At 40.2% G+C, this 17,539-nt stretch overlaps 1 protein-coding gene and 1 long non-coding RNA gene across 10 annotated transcripts in view; one reads left to right on the top strand and one right to left on the bottom strand.

The window, feature by feature from the left end:
• Positions 1–17,539, top strand: part of LOC309658894 — a 202,582-nt gene that overhangs the window by 109,741 nt on the left and 75,302 nt on the right. The window lies entirely within an intron of this gene.
• SNX24 (sorting nexin 24) overlaps positions 1–17,539 on the bottom strand; it is a 172,987-nt gene that overhangs the window by 75,125 nt on the left and 80,323 nt on the right. For 8 of the 9 annotated variants that reach the window (XM_082457927.1, XM_082457924.1, XM_082457928.1 and 5 more), the window contains 2 exons: positions 14,888–14,971; positions 933–1,037 (listed from right to left, as the gene is read on the bottom strand). In XM_082457927.1, the coding sequence (XP_082314053.1) occupies positions 933–1,037; positions 14,888–14,950 (168 nt within the window). In that variant the 5' untranslated portion in view covers positions 14,951–14,971. The remainder of the gene's footprint in view (positions 1–932; positions 1,038–14,887; positions 14,972–17,539) is intronic. The other variant, XM_082457929.1, reaches the window with a different exon arrangement.

Raw genomic sequence — 17,539 nt, forward strand, 5'->3', positions numbered from 1 at the left:
AACTTCTTTGACGCAACATGTCTTGGATAGATCATCGCCGTAAACTCAGAACTCCGAGGTGATGTCCAGCTCTTCATTTTTTGAGAGCCAAGATTCCCCACCCCTTCCCTCCTGGCCACGCTCACCTCAGTCAGTCTCATGCGTCAGCCCCTCAAGTGGACTCAGGTGTCCTGGTGAACACAAGGCTTCCACAGCCCCCCAACCCTTCTCTCAGCACTTGCCTCACGCAGTGCTCTTTGGATTACTGATGACTACACTGAATATTCACCTGAGGCCACTAGCCCTTTTTGTTTTAAAACTCAGAGAAGCTGACACCACCTCACGCTTTCCTTTTGCTTTTTCTGTCACTTGGCAGAGAGACTGCTTTGTCTTATCTTACTTAGGTAGTTCTGTTTGCTCCTCTTAGCTACAGAAAAGAGCATCCTCTGCATTCTTTTAAAAACATACATTTTAATTTTCAAAGAAGTTGGCACTTCAACAGAAGTAATTTTTATATACTTGTTCTCAATTTGATTCCATAGGTGTACCAGCCAGGCCCACTGAAAATGCAGTTTCTCTCATTATCTCCCCAACACTCAACACCTAAAGGCTGGGAATGCTACGAAGAAGCAGCAAATCTTGGAGGGGAAAACAAAAAACAGAAAGTAATTTGTCGGGCTGAAGAAAAAAACAAACAGACCCCTCTGCATCGGTTTTTACTTTTATACTAATTTTTCACTTCCTGAATCCATATAACCAATTTTAAATAGAACTTAACTAAAGCTAAAAGAACCAACCAACAACATATTTATAATTTTAAACTTTCTTGTCACTCAGAATGTTTGGTTGCTTGATATATTCCGTATCTCACCCATAAGTTCTGAGAAAAAAATATTGAGATATATGATTCTTTAAGCTACAATACACTAATTGAGGATCTAAACACATCTTACCTGTAAATATGTTTCCAAACCTTGTCGTCGTTGTTCCAAGACTTTTGGAACCCAGTTCCGAACATGTTTGGAAGGGATTTCTGGAGTTTTAATACATTTCTTAAGCTATAAAGACAGAAAAAAACATAGAAAATCTCTTTTAATTATAACGACATTATTTGAGGGAAAAGCCAATAAAAGGAAGTGAACCACTGCTATCTCCAATAAAAAGATAGAGGAAAATATATATACACTGAAATTTCATCAAAGATTCTTTCTTTAGCTGTCCTAAATGTTCAGGTTTCAGGACAAGAGTTCTGTGTTTTGGTAGTTGTTGTTATTGTTATACGTCATCTGGCATTTCAGATGGGAATTATTTTTCCTGAAGAATTAAGAGTTCAGTAAATGAATTACAAAGGAAGTATAGAAGTTTATAATTTCCAAAATCAATTAATACAACAAAATTTTAGTTGGAAGAAGTACTTTTCTGATGAAAAGTCTTTCCACATATTTTTCACATAAAAAAGGAAAACAGAATGCAATTGTTTATATCCATCATCCCTGGAAATGCCATATGAACTAGACCACATCATATGGAGAGTTTCTTAAGAGTTCTATTAAAAAAAGTTCTCTTAAAAAAAGTTCTAAAAAGAAAAGACTGATCCTTCCAAAATTCCTAAGCATTAGGTCTAAATTTTGTTCATGTTCTCAGTTAAGCCTTTCTGGGCAGCAGTCTTAAGGGACTATATAGATAAAGGAAAATTCTATCGGACGTTGAGTTAGAGCTGCCTGTCATAGGTGCATCCTACCACATCCGCATCCTAAATCTGTGAATATTACCTTACAGGGCCAAATACTTTATATATCTGATTAAATTAAGTGTCTTACAACGGAGAGATTACCCTAGATTATCCAGGTGGGCTCAATGTAACCGTAAGGATCCTGATTTATCGGGAGGGAGGCACGAGGACCAGGGTCAGGGAGAGACTGGAAGATGCTACATGACTGGCTTAGGTGATGGAGGAAGGGTCATGAGCCCCGCTGACCTATGGAAGCCGGGAAAGGGAAAGGAATGAATTGTCTCCTACAGCCCATTGATACCTTAACTTTAGCCCAGTGAAACTCAATTTGGATTTCTGACCTTGAGAGGTATAAGATAATAAATTTCTGTTGTTTTAAGCCACTAAGTTTATGCTAACTTGTTACAGTGGCAACACAGACGAAGCTAACACACTGCCTCTAAAATGGAAAGACTTTTAATGCTCTGAGTAAAAAGTTGGAAAACTTAAAGGAGACTGCTCCTTTACTACACGTGCAAAGAAATGGCACAATGACCTCTAAGAAAATGCACACAGCTAAACCCCAGCATCTAAAACTTTAATAAAAAAAGTTCTCATACATAAGCATATCTTCATTAACCATTGTAAGCTGAAATTTGTTGCACACTATGAAAAAGGGGTCTTTGTGCACTTCAAAGATGAGCACTTGTAGCTCAAGACATTAGGCTGAGCCCATGATTGACTTCTCCCTCCACACCTGAAGCACCACTAACAGAACACTGTGAAAGTATTAGCTGCAAGCCCAAATCTATCCTCCTTGTCTTCCTCACCAAACTCCTAAATTATTGGAAACAATACTGCATTCAGCTAAATTCAGCTTAAAAAGCTAAATTTCCCACACCCCCTTGAAGAGAGTGGAGGCCAAAGGTAATCAGAAGTCAATGAGAAAAGCATTCCATAAAATCTCTTTTAAAGTGGAACAGACTCAGCTAGCTGGTACCTTCTATACTACTCCCCTTTCACCCCTTCCTGCCTAGAATGCAACTATGATGGCTGGAGTTGCTGTGACCATTTGCCACCATGAGGCAACTCTTAGGATGGAAGGCAGGTGCCCAGATGACCAAGCAGAAAAAAGGAGTCGGTGCCTGCACACCGCCTGGAGCTGCCACAACACCCCAGACTGCCCGCCTCCAGACTTGCTTTTTGAGAGGAAAAAAACAGCCCCCCTCCCTCTTTTTTTAAGGTTACTGGTATTTGGACTTCTTGTTTCATATACCTGAATTCAGTCTTAGTAGATATTAAAAAAAGAAAAAGGCCAAAGGGAATAGGTCTCAGAATAACACAGAGAACAGGGCAGGGAGGAAGGGGCAATCACCAAGCAAGAGATTAACAGCTTTCTAAAAGATGGAAAGCAGGAGCACGATCTAAAGAAAACACTGGAGCAGAGGAAGCCCCAGCCCAGACCTCCTTAGGAAGGGACTACAAAGGGTCTGGACATCAATCTTCTCAGCAGCCTGAGAGGCTCTGTGCTCAGGACGGGCATAAGAGGAGGAGGGAGTGGGAAGAGGGACCAGTCTGTGCCCTAGCCTGTGCCAAAGACCACAGCGATGACTAGCAGCCCGGTGTCATCCCTAAGCACGCACACCCTCACCCAGTAAAAAAGGGTCAGTGTTCCTAAAGAAACTGAATGAAGTGTCTGGGTTGAAGAAGGGTATTTGCCATTCTAGTCATTCTGGTTTTCATGGGGTCCCCAGCCTAATATCTGCCTCTCTACCCTCATTCCCTATAATGAAGCCCTTAAGTTGACACACCCTACAGAGGGACCAGACTTATGTACCCAAAGCAGAGGAACCAGTGACAAATACCCAGAATAACTGTATGGGCAATCAAAGATCACTTTCATAGGAAAGCCAGCACTGTGAAAGAGAAAGGACAAGAAAAACAAATGGAACAACTAATCCCAAAGGAAACAGAGAAATCAAATAACAGAAGAGATCTTTAATATCTGCAGGGAGATTTGAGAAGATATCGCTTCTATAAAACAAGAACAGGTTTTTAAAAAAACCAAGAACAGGTTGCTATGAAAAAGAAACCATCAGAGAAGAAGAAAGAGATTACAGAAATTAAAAAAACATGACAGAGAAATAAGTTAAAAGAGGTAGAATATAAAACGATGGAAGTCTCTCACAGTGTAGAATGAACAAAATGAGAGAAAGGGTAGGTGAAAAGATAAAACACATATAGGATTAATCTAGGAGATTTAATATGAAAGTAATAAGCCTTTCATAAAGAATAGAAGACATTTTCAAAGAAAAGCAATTTTTATAGGACCTAATATATGTCTTCAGATTAAGGACCTACTGAGTACCAGCATAATGCATAAAAAAGGATCCACATTTACTGACATTTATCTGTTAAGATTTCAGAATATTAAGGACAGAGAGAAGACAGAGGGAAAAACATTAGTTGGCAAACAAAGGAAGCAGAACTGCATTGGCAACTGACTTGTCACCAGCAACAGTGGTTGCTAGAAGATCAATGCTCCAAAGATCCAATTTGACATGGATTTTTATAACCAGAATATCATCAATTAAGTGTGAGAGAAAGTTTACCTCCCATGCCTTCTTTTACCCAAATTTGAGCATGTAGTTCCGGAAAACTGAGAAATTAAACCAAGGAAGAGGAAAAATAGGATCAGGGCTCATAGCTCTACCCCATCAGCATGGGGAAGGGAAACCCGAGGGCAGCTGAGCACAGCAGGCCTAGAGAACGATCAGTCTAGGTTAAAACCAAAACCTCCAGGAAGAAGGTGGATTCCATGTAGCAGACAGTATGGAGAAGATGGATACATTTAGGATTTGTTAAAGTACATTATTCTTTTGTCTATCAGAAAAAATACGTTCTAGGGTAAACAAAGAGCCCCTGAAGAAGGTCATGGAACAGAAGACACCAAGCTCCTCCTATGTGTTAGGAACACTCCTGCCTTCATGGGGAGTGCATACCGGGAAATGGACAAAAAAACAATAAACATGTTAATGAAACAGGGTGAGGGCAGAGAGTAACAGACGGGGGTGTGCGCTGGGGGGCAGCTGGGGAGGTGCCTGTGTGAGGTGAGAATGTCTCAGGAGCCACCTGAATCATGCTGGGAGGGAGCCAGGTTAGGAGCTGGAGAAGGGACACTGCAGCAGAGGCAGCAATGGAAAGGGAGGGCCGAGCCTGGCGTTCCAAACTCAGCAAGGAGGAGACGGTTCAGAAAGGTGCAGCATCAGACACACAGTAGGGCCTTGCAGGCCGCAGAGGGAATCTGCCTATCATTTTACATGGGAAGCAAAGTGAATGTCTTAAGCAAGGGAATGATCTGATAAAATTTTTACTTTAAAGAGCTCATGCTAGATTCTATGAACAAGATGGGCTGTAAGCGGGTGGAGGAGACCGGTCAGCAGCTCCTGCAGGAGTCCAGGCAAAAGAGGACGGTGGCGTGGACTACGGCCGTGGCAGAGGAGGTGGGGAGAAGCAGAAGGCTGCAGAGTATGTGGAAAGTGGAGGTGATCGGAATGACTCCAAGGCTTTGACTGTTTTAGGTCTTTGACCTCAGCTGGCAGCGCCCTGTTTACTGAAAGGTGGTAGAATGCCAGGTTTAGACTAGGTGGCAGAGGACACTATTTATCTCCCCACATCCACCGTCCCTGTCTTCTGTAGAACAGAACTCCTGATTTTGAGCTAAGTACATGACCGCCCAGAATAAAGAACACATCTCCCAATCTCCCTGGAAGCTAGGTGTGGCCGTATGACTGAATTCTGGACAAAAAGCAAGTAAACAGACATGTCTATGCAACTTTCAGGAAGTGTTCTTAAAGGGAAGGACTGTTCCTTCTTTCCTTTCCTCCTTCCGGCTGGCTGACTTGCCCATGTAAAGGCTAGACCTGGAGCAGTCACCTTCCACCAGGAGATGGAAGCCTTGTGTTGAGAAGAGGGAAACCACAAGAGGAAAGCCTGGGTCCCTGAGGACCACGAAACTGCCACACCGGCCTTAGATATTTATGTGAGAGAGAAATAAAGGTGTATCTCACTGTTAAGGTCACCATTATTTTAGTTCTAGCGTCACTTGCAGCGAAATCGAATACCACAGCGGGGATATGGCTGACACTGCAAGCTGCCTATCCAATATTCACTCCCTCCTTCTTCTTGTAAAATATAACAAAACAAAACAAGCAAAAAAACACCAGTGTCATTCAGAGGGCCAATATGCTAAGCAAAAAATCTTGATTTCCCAGGTTCCTTTATAATGTGACAGAGTTGTTAATGAAATGTAGTTTAAGTCCACTGGGTAGGGCTTCTGTTTTCCTCAAAAAGAGAAACTGGCTCTTCTTTCTGCCAGAAATGTGGAAACAATGCCTGGAGGGACAGCAGCTATGTTGTAACCAGAGGATGAAAGTCACATGCTAAAGTAAAGATGGTGAAGCGGAAAGATAAAAGGAGCTTGGAACATAGATATTACAGAATCGATACATCAACTTGGACTGCCTGCTTTTAGTTTTCTTGCAATGTGAGAATTATTAATCTCTCACTTGTTTAAGGGACCTAGTCAAGTTTCTATTATATCCAATCAAAGATAATCCTGACACAAAGCAATCAATTGTTCTGTTTTGGTGATTTCAAGTCAGAGATGCCCAACAGGCATCCAAGTGGAGATAATTTGCAAGCAGTTGTATATGAGTCTGTAAACTGGGAGTGAGAATATCTAAGTGGTACTGAGAGCCACGGAACTAGATGCCATGACATTGGGAGTTCGGTACAGATGGAGGAAAAGGTCTGTGAGGGGCAGAATCCTGAGAAGCTCTCAAGATGCTGCCTCGTGGTGCGCATGCCTATAAAATTCCTTCCCTTGGGTCTGGATAGGACCTGTGAATGTGGTGAGATAGTCACTCCTTTGGTTGGGTTACATTACACAATGAGACAGGCAATCCCTTGATCAGGTCCCACTTTATGAAACCCAGTCCCGGCAGACTGCTGGCTTTGAAGAAGTGAGCTGTGCGTTATGACAAAGCCACATGGCTAGGACCTGAGGGTGGCCTCGAGGAGGGGAGAACCACCTCTGGCTAACCGTCACCAAGAAAACAATGGACCTCAGTCCTACGACTGCAAGGAACTGAATTCTACCCAGATGAGGACATGACAACGTGAAGAGGACCCCAAGCCTCAGATGAGATCACAGTCTTGGCAACACCTGACTTCAGCCCGATGAGACCCTGAGCAGAGAACCCAGCTAACCTGTGCCCTGACTCCTGACCCACGGGAACACTGAGGTACACATTTGTGTTGTTAAAGCTGCTAAATTTGTGGCAATCTGTTACGCTGCAGGAGAAAACTAATACAAAGTCCACGGTCTGAGACATCCAACTCTGAGGGGCAGGGAAGAGAGGCAGGGCAAACAGTGAGGAGGCGGTGAAATGGTAAGCTGAGTCAGCGAAGTGTTTCTAGAAGGGGCATGATCAGACTGTGCAGAGCGATACTGCAAAGTCAAAGACACTGGGTAAAGAAGAGCGGGAAGCGGGAAGGCAGAGGCTCCTCTTCCCAGGAATTATACTGAGAGGAGAGCAAGGGGGTGAACATGGGAGGGAAGCATGGGGTCAAAGGTGAGTTCTATTTCCTTCAATGGGAAATACTATAATATATTAATTTATTGATGAGACTGATTCAGTATTGGGGGAGGGGAGAGAGAGAGAGAGAAGAGTAATTTATGATTATCTGTAAGGGAATAAATACATATCTCATCTCCACACTATTTGAGGTATTTCTCAAACAAGAACAAAGCCAGAAAATGCTAATTACTTGGAGGTAAAAAGCTTATTAAGTTAAAAAATAAAAAAAAAAATAAAAAAAAAATTAAAAAAAAAAGCTTATTAAGTTTCACTTTAAACAAAAAGAAACTTCTTGAACACTACTGCACCACAACATTTCTTACATTTCAGAATAGAAAATCAACTCCATTATCTGTCTCTCTCTCCTTCTTATAAAAAATCTTGAAGATATAGTACTGAAAAGATGTTTCCTTTTTATTTATGTCAGGAGTACTGAGGAAGCCGATCATCATAGCTGCTGGGCTCGGTGACAGCGTTTGTAGGTGAGTAATGAAGGGCTCTAGATGAGGAGAGACAAACCGAAGACAATATGTCTCCAGGAGGGCTCAGCTGCTTACAAGATAAATACCCCTCTGCCACTCCATCCGATGATTAACTGCGTCCAGCCAAACGGCCTTTCTGATCCCCGCAGATAGTGACCAGATTCCACGATACCACAAACACAATCCCCTCTGCCTGGCATGACCACTCCCTTCCCTTCTCATACTGTTAGAGGAGCTGACACAGAACTTACTCCGTAAAGACCTGCTGCATATACATTGGTGATAGCAACCATTTTCCACCGAAAGGAACAGAAACACTTTTCCCAAGCACGTGAATAAAAAGATGAAAAAGGGAAAAAAGGTTAAGGAAAGACGTGGGGGACACTTGGGGTAGCATTCAATCTTTTAGTCCATGTCGTCGCCCTACCTCTTCAGGGTTCCCTTTAGAGACACTTCACGAGGTGCCGTACCCCTGGTTTAGCCCCATACGGCAGTTTTTTGGTTCTTCTGAAATGTGGACTTCGTTAAATTAAATATGAGAATGCAATATTCTACTCAAGCCAAAAGTAGGCAGTCACAAGAACTCATTCATTTAGGAATGAACCAGCACCATATTTCCCTGAAACTTTTGTGAATAAAAGGCTGGGCTGGAACTGACAGCTGGCAAGGCAATGCAAACTGGGCTCAGCAGCCTGCCATGCAGGGAAGGCTTTCCTCTCCACACCGGGGAATGGGGCCTTGGGAGGGAAGCTTCCTTCCAGGACCCCCATTGACGGTGCAAGTTACCTGGCTGTAGCGGGCCGCAGCCTGTGGTGCAGGGCGGGGGTCACAGAGAACGCTCTCACCCTGTCACAGCCTGGGCCTGGGCCGTGAGGAGAGCGCCCTATAACTTTATTTTTTCTTGAAGATATTCTGCTGAGAGTGACCAGAGAAGAACAGGGTGGGATCTGTTCTGGTTTCAGTGTGGTGCTGGTGTTTTCCCACCTGGTACTGGCAGAGCTATGAAACAGGGGCAAGTGTAACCTGGGGTTAGACTCACAGTGAACTAAACTCCCACAGTGGAAACTGTTCTTGTTGACCAAAGCATTCCTCCAGCAATTCATAAAAGTGCATAATATTCTCCAAATATCCCATTTGCCAAATACTTATTTAATGCCTAATAAGTGCCCAACACTAAAAGACAGTGAGGAAGGTACAAAAAGTAAGACATGGTCCCTACTTTTACGTATTTATTTCCTTCTAGTTTTATTGTGATATAAGTGACATACAGCGCTGCATAAGTTTAAGGTGTACAGCATAACGATTTTACTTACGTAGATCATGAAACGATCATGTACATGAATCGTTATGTACAGCATAATGATTTTACTTACATAGATCATGAAACTAGCACAGTAAGTTTAGTGAATATCCATTGTCTCATCTATAGATACAAAATTAAAGAAAAGGAAAAAAATCTTTTTCCTTGTGATGAGAACTCTTAGGATTTACTCTCTTAACTTTCATATATAATGTACGGCATTGTTGATTATATTTATCATGTTGTACATTACATCCCTAGGACTTATTTATCTTATAACTGTAAGTTTGTGTCTTTTGACTGCCTTTATTCAATTCCACCTCCCTGTACCCCACCCCCGACTCTGGTAACCACAAATTTGATCTCTTTTTCTATGAGTTTGTTTGTTTGTTTTTGAAGTGTAATTGACCTACAACACTATGTTTGTTCCTGGCAGTGACTTGATATTTCTATACAATACAAAATGATCACCAGGATAAATCTAGTTAAGGACATGGTCCCTAGTTTTTTAAAATATATCTTCTAGTTAGACAAAGCTTAGGGATAACTAAGTTTTAATTATCTCAGATGTTTTAAATTTAAGTAGAAATCTCCTAAATGGAAAAGGAGTTCCAAGAACAAAGAGATGAAGGAATAAAAGAAACTCACATGAAAGAAGAAGAACCCGAAACGTTTTAGTTTTGTTTGAATAGATGAGAACACAGAGGGAAGGACATTCAGCATGGCAAAGACAGACAGGCAGTGATTTTCATATACTGGGGTGACCGGGAAGACTGGGTTGGCTGCCACTAACTTTTTCTTAGGAGAAGCAGTGAGAAATAAGGCTGGCCAGTAAAGGGGTTTGTGGTAGACAAAATCATGGTCCTCCCAAAGGTGTCAACATCGTAATCCTTGGAACCTGTGAACGCACTGCCTTACAGGTGTGATTAAATCAAGTATCTTGAGATGGGAAGATTATCCTGGATTATCCAGGTAGGCCCGATGTAATCTCAAGGGGGAGGCAGAGGTGACCGAATCAGAGAGAGGAGATGTGATGACAGCAGATGTGACGATGGAAATAGAAGCTGGAGTGTTGCGATTGCTGGCTCTGAAGACAAAAGAAGGCGATGAGCCTAGAAAAGTGGCAGCCTCTAGAAGCTGGAAGAGGCAAGGAAAGTGATTCTCTCCTAAAGCCCCCCAGAAGGAACATAGTCCTGCCGACACATTTAGAGTAAGATTACAAATGTGTGTTGTCTTAAGCCACTAAGTTTGTGATAATTTGTTACAACAGTAATAGAAAACTAATGCACAGTTTAAGATTACTGGTCTCAAAAGTCAATGTCCATGATTTGGTAGATAATACAGACACATTTCAAGGTTTTTGAGCAATAAAATGAAGATGAAAATAGTGCTCTAGGAAAATTGCCTGCAGCAGAGGATGAATAAGAAGACAAGGATGAGAAACAGTTAAAGAAATACATACATAAAGTAGCAAGACTCTGGATTGAGATGGTAGGAGTACAAAATGAAAAATTAAATGGTGTTTATTACAGAAGTTTGGAAGAATGAATCAACAGGACTTGCTGACACCCTGGAAGTGAAAGATAAGAGAAAGGTAGGAAAGACTTCCAAGGTTTCACACCTTGTGGCTTCAGTGTGTGATGTAGGAGCAGGAAGGGAGGGTTGTGTCTAAGAGATGCCTTTAAAAATATAACGACACAGTAGGAATTCTCAAACTTCAACAGGCATTAAGATCACCTGGGATGCTGGTTTAACATGCAGATTACTGGGCTCTATCACAAAGATTCTGATTCAGCATGCCTGGTGGTGCCCAGGAATCTGCAATTTAATAAATACTGTTCGGCTTCAGGTCACCCAAAGTTCACACTTCAGAAAGTACCAATCTAGAAAAACTAAAAGAAAGTGAAATCAAATACTTCCAGAGCTCTGGAAGAAAAACTAATCTTACATAAAGTCTGAAAGGGTGAAACTGACATATTAAAGACCATAAAAATGTAAAACTTTTGCAAATTAAAATAAATATCACAGCCAAAATTAAAAAGTCCATGGTGAAAAATAGTTTCATCAAGTGGCTAATATTTTATTAATAGGCCATGCAAACTAATGATCAAAAACAACAGAGACCCTAGCAGAAAAATGGGAAAGCACATAAAGAGAATTCCAAAAAGAGGGACTGCAATCATAAACTTAAGAAATACCAATTAAAACAGCAAAAAGGCAACATATATTGCTTGCTAAATACATATCATTGGGGGGGATAATATGCAAAGCTGGTGAGATACTTTCATGCTTGCTGGTTGCATTACAAATCTGCTATAACCATTTTGGAAAAAAGTAATTTGGTAATATATAACTGGAGCTGTAAAAATATCTATACTCTTTAACAGAGAATGCTTCTTTTGTAATCTAGCTTAAAGGAAACAGTCTTGAAAATGGAAAAAAAAGTTATATGTAATGAAGGCCAGCAATCATTAGAAGTTGACCATGCAATGCACACGATTTCATTTAGTCTGGAAAACAGTCTTGTGAAGTTAGCACATTCACTGTTCCCATATTAAAACAGGGGAACCGGAGGCACAGAAAGATCACTCAACTTGCTCCACGGACTTAAGAGGTAAAGGCAGGCTCAGGAATATTCTGCTGCCAGAGCTTCCACACTTAACTTCTACACCATAATTATCACCATGAAGGAACCCCACTAGCACAGTAGCATTTGTTCCATTAAAAAAATGCAAGAAAAGAAGGAAAATAGCAATTGTATTAGCATAGCAGAAATATATGTTGGTAACAAGGAGTTATTTCTCCTGTCCCCAAACTTTCTGCAAGATTTAGCTTTATAATCTAAAAATCTAAGCTTACTTGAGGGGACAAAAATAAAGCATATAGGAAAAATAAATAAATAAAACTCTTGAATTTTTCCAAAAATTAGAAAGAAATCCTAAGAAAAGTGTAGAGGATGAGAATATTGTTTTCATACTTTAATATCAAAAATTGTAAAAGTTTGGGAGAAGTAGTAATCATCAAGAACTTCAAACAACCAGATGAACTGTCAAATGGGTAATGGTTTTAGTTTCTGCCTCAAAATGAGCCTGACAATAAGCCAGGAGGCATTTTTGTGTGTTTGTGGTATATGGAGATGAGCCATGCAGCTACTATTCTAAAGGTACAAAGCACTTATTAATAGTTCCTATATGATTTTAGAATTAACTTGCGGACATTGGCTAAAAACTTTAACAAGTGTAATGTAAAGTGTAAGAGAAATCAGGACACTGGCAACAGAGCAAATGGCATCCACTGCAGAAATAACTGAATATTCAAAAAAATTAAACAGGAATAGATTTAACTGGAATTTAAAGGGAAGATATTTCATGTAAAAACAGGACATTCAAAGCACGTCACAAAATTCAAATATGGAAACTGGGGTACCAAAATTCTAATAAAAGGATAAAGTTGTACAAGGTGGCAGCAGTAATCACTAAAGCTTGTGTATTCTGATCAATTTTTTTGCCCATTTCAATCCTCCTTAACACACAACTTTACAGTCAAGATTATAGATTTATGTTTATTTTTACACCCTGCCATTATTTGTACTTGTCTTTTATAATAAGTTACCTTTTCACCAAATCTAATACAATTATAAAATGGGACAAATAAAGGAGACTTCTAGCAGCCCCTTTCTGCTCTATAACACACAAGATTTAGTGTCTGCCAGCTAAAACTCTGCCCCACAATGTTATGTTTTTCTCTAAGTCCCTGTAAGGATGTTTTAATGAGGCTGCCAAAAACATGCAAAATTGAGAGATCTGAGAATTTCTACTCTCTTAATTCTAATAGACTTGATGATATAATTTTAAGAATAGCTAAAATTATTAACAGAATTGCAGAAGTTGGGAGAAGAGTCCTAGAAAATCTAGAAATTTTTTTTGACTGTGAGAATCTAAGAACTGCCTGTAATCACTGGGGAAAGGGTCCTCTTCTGCAGGAGAAAATAAATTGTATTAGAGAAGAGAGCAGAGTGAGTCACCCTCCACTCGTAAGAAGCATGGGCAGCCTCTTGCCCAGGGCAGGCCTAATCGGCAGTCACCCAGCTGTGCCTCGTGTGGAGTTGGTCCCCCAGTATCTGGTGGGGACAGCTGGGCTGTGTCGGGGTAATGGAGACCTGGCAGGTTAGGAAGGAGGCTTGCATGTGACAGGCTGCCTGGTCCAGACTCTAGCATCAGAGGCTGGGGAGGGGGAGGAGTTCTGGTTTTAATCCCATTGTACAGACTTATTTCATGAGGTACCCAGCAGAAATCTCTTTAGAATCTGTTTCCTCGATAAACAAGGGAACAAAGCCAGAAATCCTTGGGAAGGACGTGAGACCCAGACTCCATGTTTGTTTCTCTTTGAGGCCCGGGGTTGAGGGGTAGGGCTTTTGTAAAGTCAGCTGGCAACACCCAGCCTAAATCTGTATTTCACCTGTGTTGCTTCTTTCGGAAGTAAACCTGGATGTGACACAATTTTAACTGGAAAATTCAAGGTAAATTATCCCTTGCCATCCCAATGGAAAAGTGTACAGATAACAGACGGCTCCTCTTTAAAAGAAAACAGAGGGAAGGAGGCTCACTCACTTCTCAATAAAGTGAGTTTTTACTGTAAAGTTTTTACTCAATACTCTATTCTCCTGACTACCAAAAAGTAAGAAATTTTAATTTTAGAAAATGCTACAGAGCTTTTAATACAGAGTAAGCACACTATCACATCATTTATGCACTGACATTTTCCAGAAAATTTAAGCGGTCCTTAAGGAAGTTAAAAGAATAGATTCTTTCTGAACATACTTACTCAGTATCTTTCCACTAACTTCTTACCTAACAAAGTAACAAAAGTGAAGAAACTGAACTGTGCCATACATTTTGTATATGTGTGTGTATAAATATATATATTCGTATATAGGAAGTATATATATATATATATATATATATATACACATACACATTATATATACACAGATGTGAATATATATGTATACAAAAGAAAAAATGGTAAAACTGTATTAACTCATATGTGGTGATTTTCTGGGCAATTTCATGAGGTATTTCTAGTTATTAAGGTAATTTCATCACCTCAATACTAATTTATAACCTTCAAAACATTAAATTTTGGTAGAAAATAAAAATTATTACCTCTTCTACTCTTTACTGACCATGTCTCCCAAAACTCAGCTATTCCTTTTGCATTCTTGTTTCTTTTATCAAAGGCTTTTAATGAAAGGGATCTGAGAAATGAAACACCAGTCTTATAGAGCGGCCTTTATAATTCAAAAGAAGCTATGATCCCCCTTTACATGATCCCCAAGCAGTCCTTGAATACATGTGACATGTATATTTTTTTCCATGTATATGTAAGTATAAGTTGATTTTAATAAATTTCTTCCTGTAAAATGATCATTTCTTTTTTTTTTTTTTCCTTTGTGTAAAACACATTAAGTGTATTTTATGGATAAAATAGGGTCTGGGTCTTATTCTTTCTGAACCTACAATACCCAGCACAGTATAATACAAACAGCTTGCTGTCACACATCTATTTATGCAAAAGATCTTAACAGAAAACCCACCTACTCTGAAAGCACACCTTGAAAGGATGGAACAATTTATTTTAAAAGGAAATTTACTTCATGATAAAAGAAGTCAACCTGTTCCAAGAACTATTAAAGCTCTTAGGAACTACAGAAAGCAGGCTTAGTGTTACACCATCTGCCTTATAGAGAAAAGGGTGGGTGGGGGGAAGTTACCTTTTTGTGCAGGGCATGAAATTCGCTGTACCTTTTTTCAACAAAATGTTTTCTTCCATTCATTAGCACTTCTATCTTAAACACCTAAGAAAAAAATAAAAAAGGTTAATTCCACCAGTTCCAAACCCTCAATTGTCTGATGTGGTAAGTTTGTGACCATGATATATTTCATCCCTTTAATTACAGTAGCTGATCTCCCAAAACCCAGAAGGCTCAGGAGACCCTGGCCCAACAGCACTGATTAATGAGCCCTGGAGCCAAATGCTCACTAACAAATGGCAGTATCCCCACAAACGTGTCTAAAAACAGTGGCAACTTAAATGCCTTAAAATGCTCCTTAACTTTTTAATCAGAGAATCCTTCTCTCCTAAAATTACTTCACCAAATGCATATGATGGCGCTGAAATACAAGTGTGATGCCACAGCGACAGTCGGGCAAAAATCGCAGGCCCACGGCATTGCGTTATGGGTATTTCAATGCCGGCAGTGCTGTGTCGTCTCTAAGACAAGAATGCAAACAGTAGTGCCTTTTAGGTTAATTTCTTCCTAACCTGCATATTCATCTCCAGTCTCAGCTGGCTAATTCTGCTGTTTGCAAAACAGGGAAACTGTAGTAAAGGTTCATTTTCCCTGCGTGATACGAGTGACAGCTTGTGCTCCCACCTCCAGGAGGTTGAAAGGCCAGATGAAAAGGCTCTCTGGGTGCACTAATTAGTAGGCACTAACATGACACTTTCTTGATTCTTAGGTCAGTGGGTCAAGACGGGGAACAAGGGATGAGGAATATTATGAAATGCTCATGAGAACACGATGTTAAAGTGGGTGGGGGAAGGCTGCTTGACAGGAGCTGAAGAGAAGGCGCTCTGTTATTTCCTAGAGTTTGTCTTTGACTCCTGCTTTGCTGAGCGAGAGTTTGTCATCACCAAGATGAAGCGGAATTGTTCCATGACTTAGTAAGCCTGGGTTCCCATTTCAATTGCCCTTCTGAAGAAAACGAAACTAAAGTTGAGGTCATGTGACACTGAAGAGTGTTAAAAGCAGGCTTACTTTAGCCCTAAAAAGAACTACTTAAAGTTAGAATATGAGATATGAGGTCACACACCTTCATTATGAAAATAGATCTCTACGGCTCTATATTTCTGCCTTATACGTAAATATGACTTTTTAGGAAAGCCAGAAACTATATCATCAAACACAAAATGTGTTCATATTTTTGCACTCCTTCCAATTAGAAACAAAATCTTCTGTTCCATGACTCAGTTTAAGAAACCTGCTTTTATTAAAGTGGTAAATTTTTATCAATTTAATCAACTGTTTTTTTCCCCAAGAAATCCCCCTAAAAAATACTTTTCTTTGGCGAATTAGTGAAAATATTTTCTTCTAAAAACATATGCATATGCTTCAAACTCTCGGATATATGTACATTATTTTTTAGAAAAAAATTTTGTTTACTAGTTCACTAAAGAAAATTATTCTTCTGCAAAGACCGTTCAAAGCCAGGAATACAATGAGGAAAGCACCCTGAGAAACACCAAAAAAGAAGCACAGCTTCAACTTGGGGGCTTGGTTAATAGCATACAGAGCCCTCTTTTTAGTGTCAGGTCCCAGATTTAAATCAGGACAATGTGGGAGCAATGAAAGTAGTTTCCATCTGCTGAGCTACATGAAATAAATGAAGTTACGTTTCGAGCCCAGTTACTTGAGGCTTCATCACAAAAACCATCACTTTAATTGGCACGTTTGCTGAAGAATCCACAGAAGGAGGAGAAAGTTGAAGACTCGGTAAGGTTCAGCCTACTAGGTTGTCCCTCAGGTGCCCCCTCCCGAAAGCCACAGATAAGACACATTACACAGCAGCTGTCTCACGGAATGCCATCCCTTCTATCGACCAGATGGCTCCGTTACCGAGGTCCACAGTTACTTTTCACAATCGCTAAGTTCACTTTGGGTGCAGGGCGGGGGAAGTATTATACATACACACACGTGCACACATAGGGAAAAGTATGTGATAGATTTTAATTCTAATACTTTTATTATGTTGCCATTTTTAAAATGCACAATATACCTAACACTGTTAAGACTTTTTTCTTTTAAATTCTGGGAAAACACCTTGGAAAGGAAGTTGCTTAATCAGAATTTCCATGACAATATGAATGAAGCAAGAAATGGAATCAGTTTAATAAATCTTATGTTCCTAAATTCCATACCAGACTTTTTTTTTTTAATAGTTTCTGATACATGTTTTCCCTGCTGCCAGGAAAACCCTCTTCTTTCTTGGCTTTCCTGGCAAGCTCCTAGTAGTCGTTATCTACCTCTAAGGTGGGGGCAGCAAAGGATGATGTTTGGAAAACACGCAGCACAGTATCTGGCATTCATTCATTTAATTATCTAACAGATATTTACTGAGGGACTACAATGTGCCCAGGAGTTGTTCTAGGCTCTGAGGAGTCAGCAGAGAAGAAAACAGAGAAGAGCCCAGTCTTCGTGTCTTCCTGGAGCATACATCCTTTCTAGTGAGGAAGGCCAATCATAAACATATAAACAAATATGGTAAAGTCGAAACACATAAAGTGCAGTGAAGAATACAGCAGAGCGATGAGACAGAGCTAGACAAGGGTGCTGTTTTAGACAGTGTGGTAAGAGGAGGCCACT

Source organism: Balaenoptera physalus (genome assembly GCF_965194825.1).
Source record: "Balaenoptera physalus genome assembly, chromosome: 3".
Taxonomy (NCBI): domain Eukaryota; kingdom Metazoa; phylum Chordata; class Mammalia; order Artiodactyla; family Balaenopteridae; genus Balaenoptera; species Balaenoptera physalus.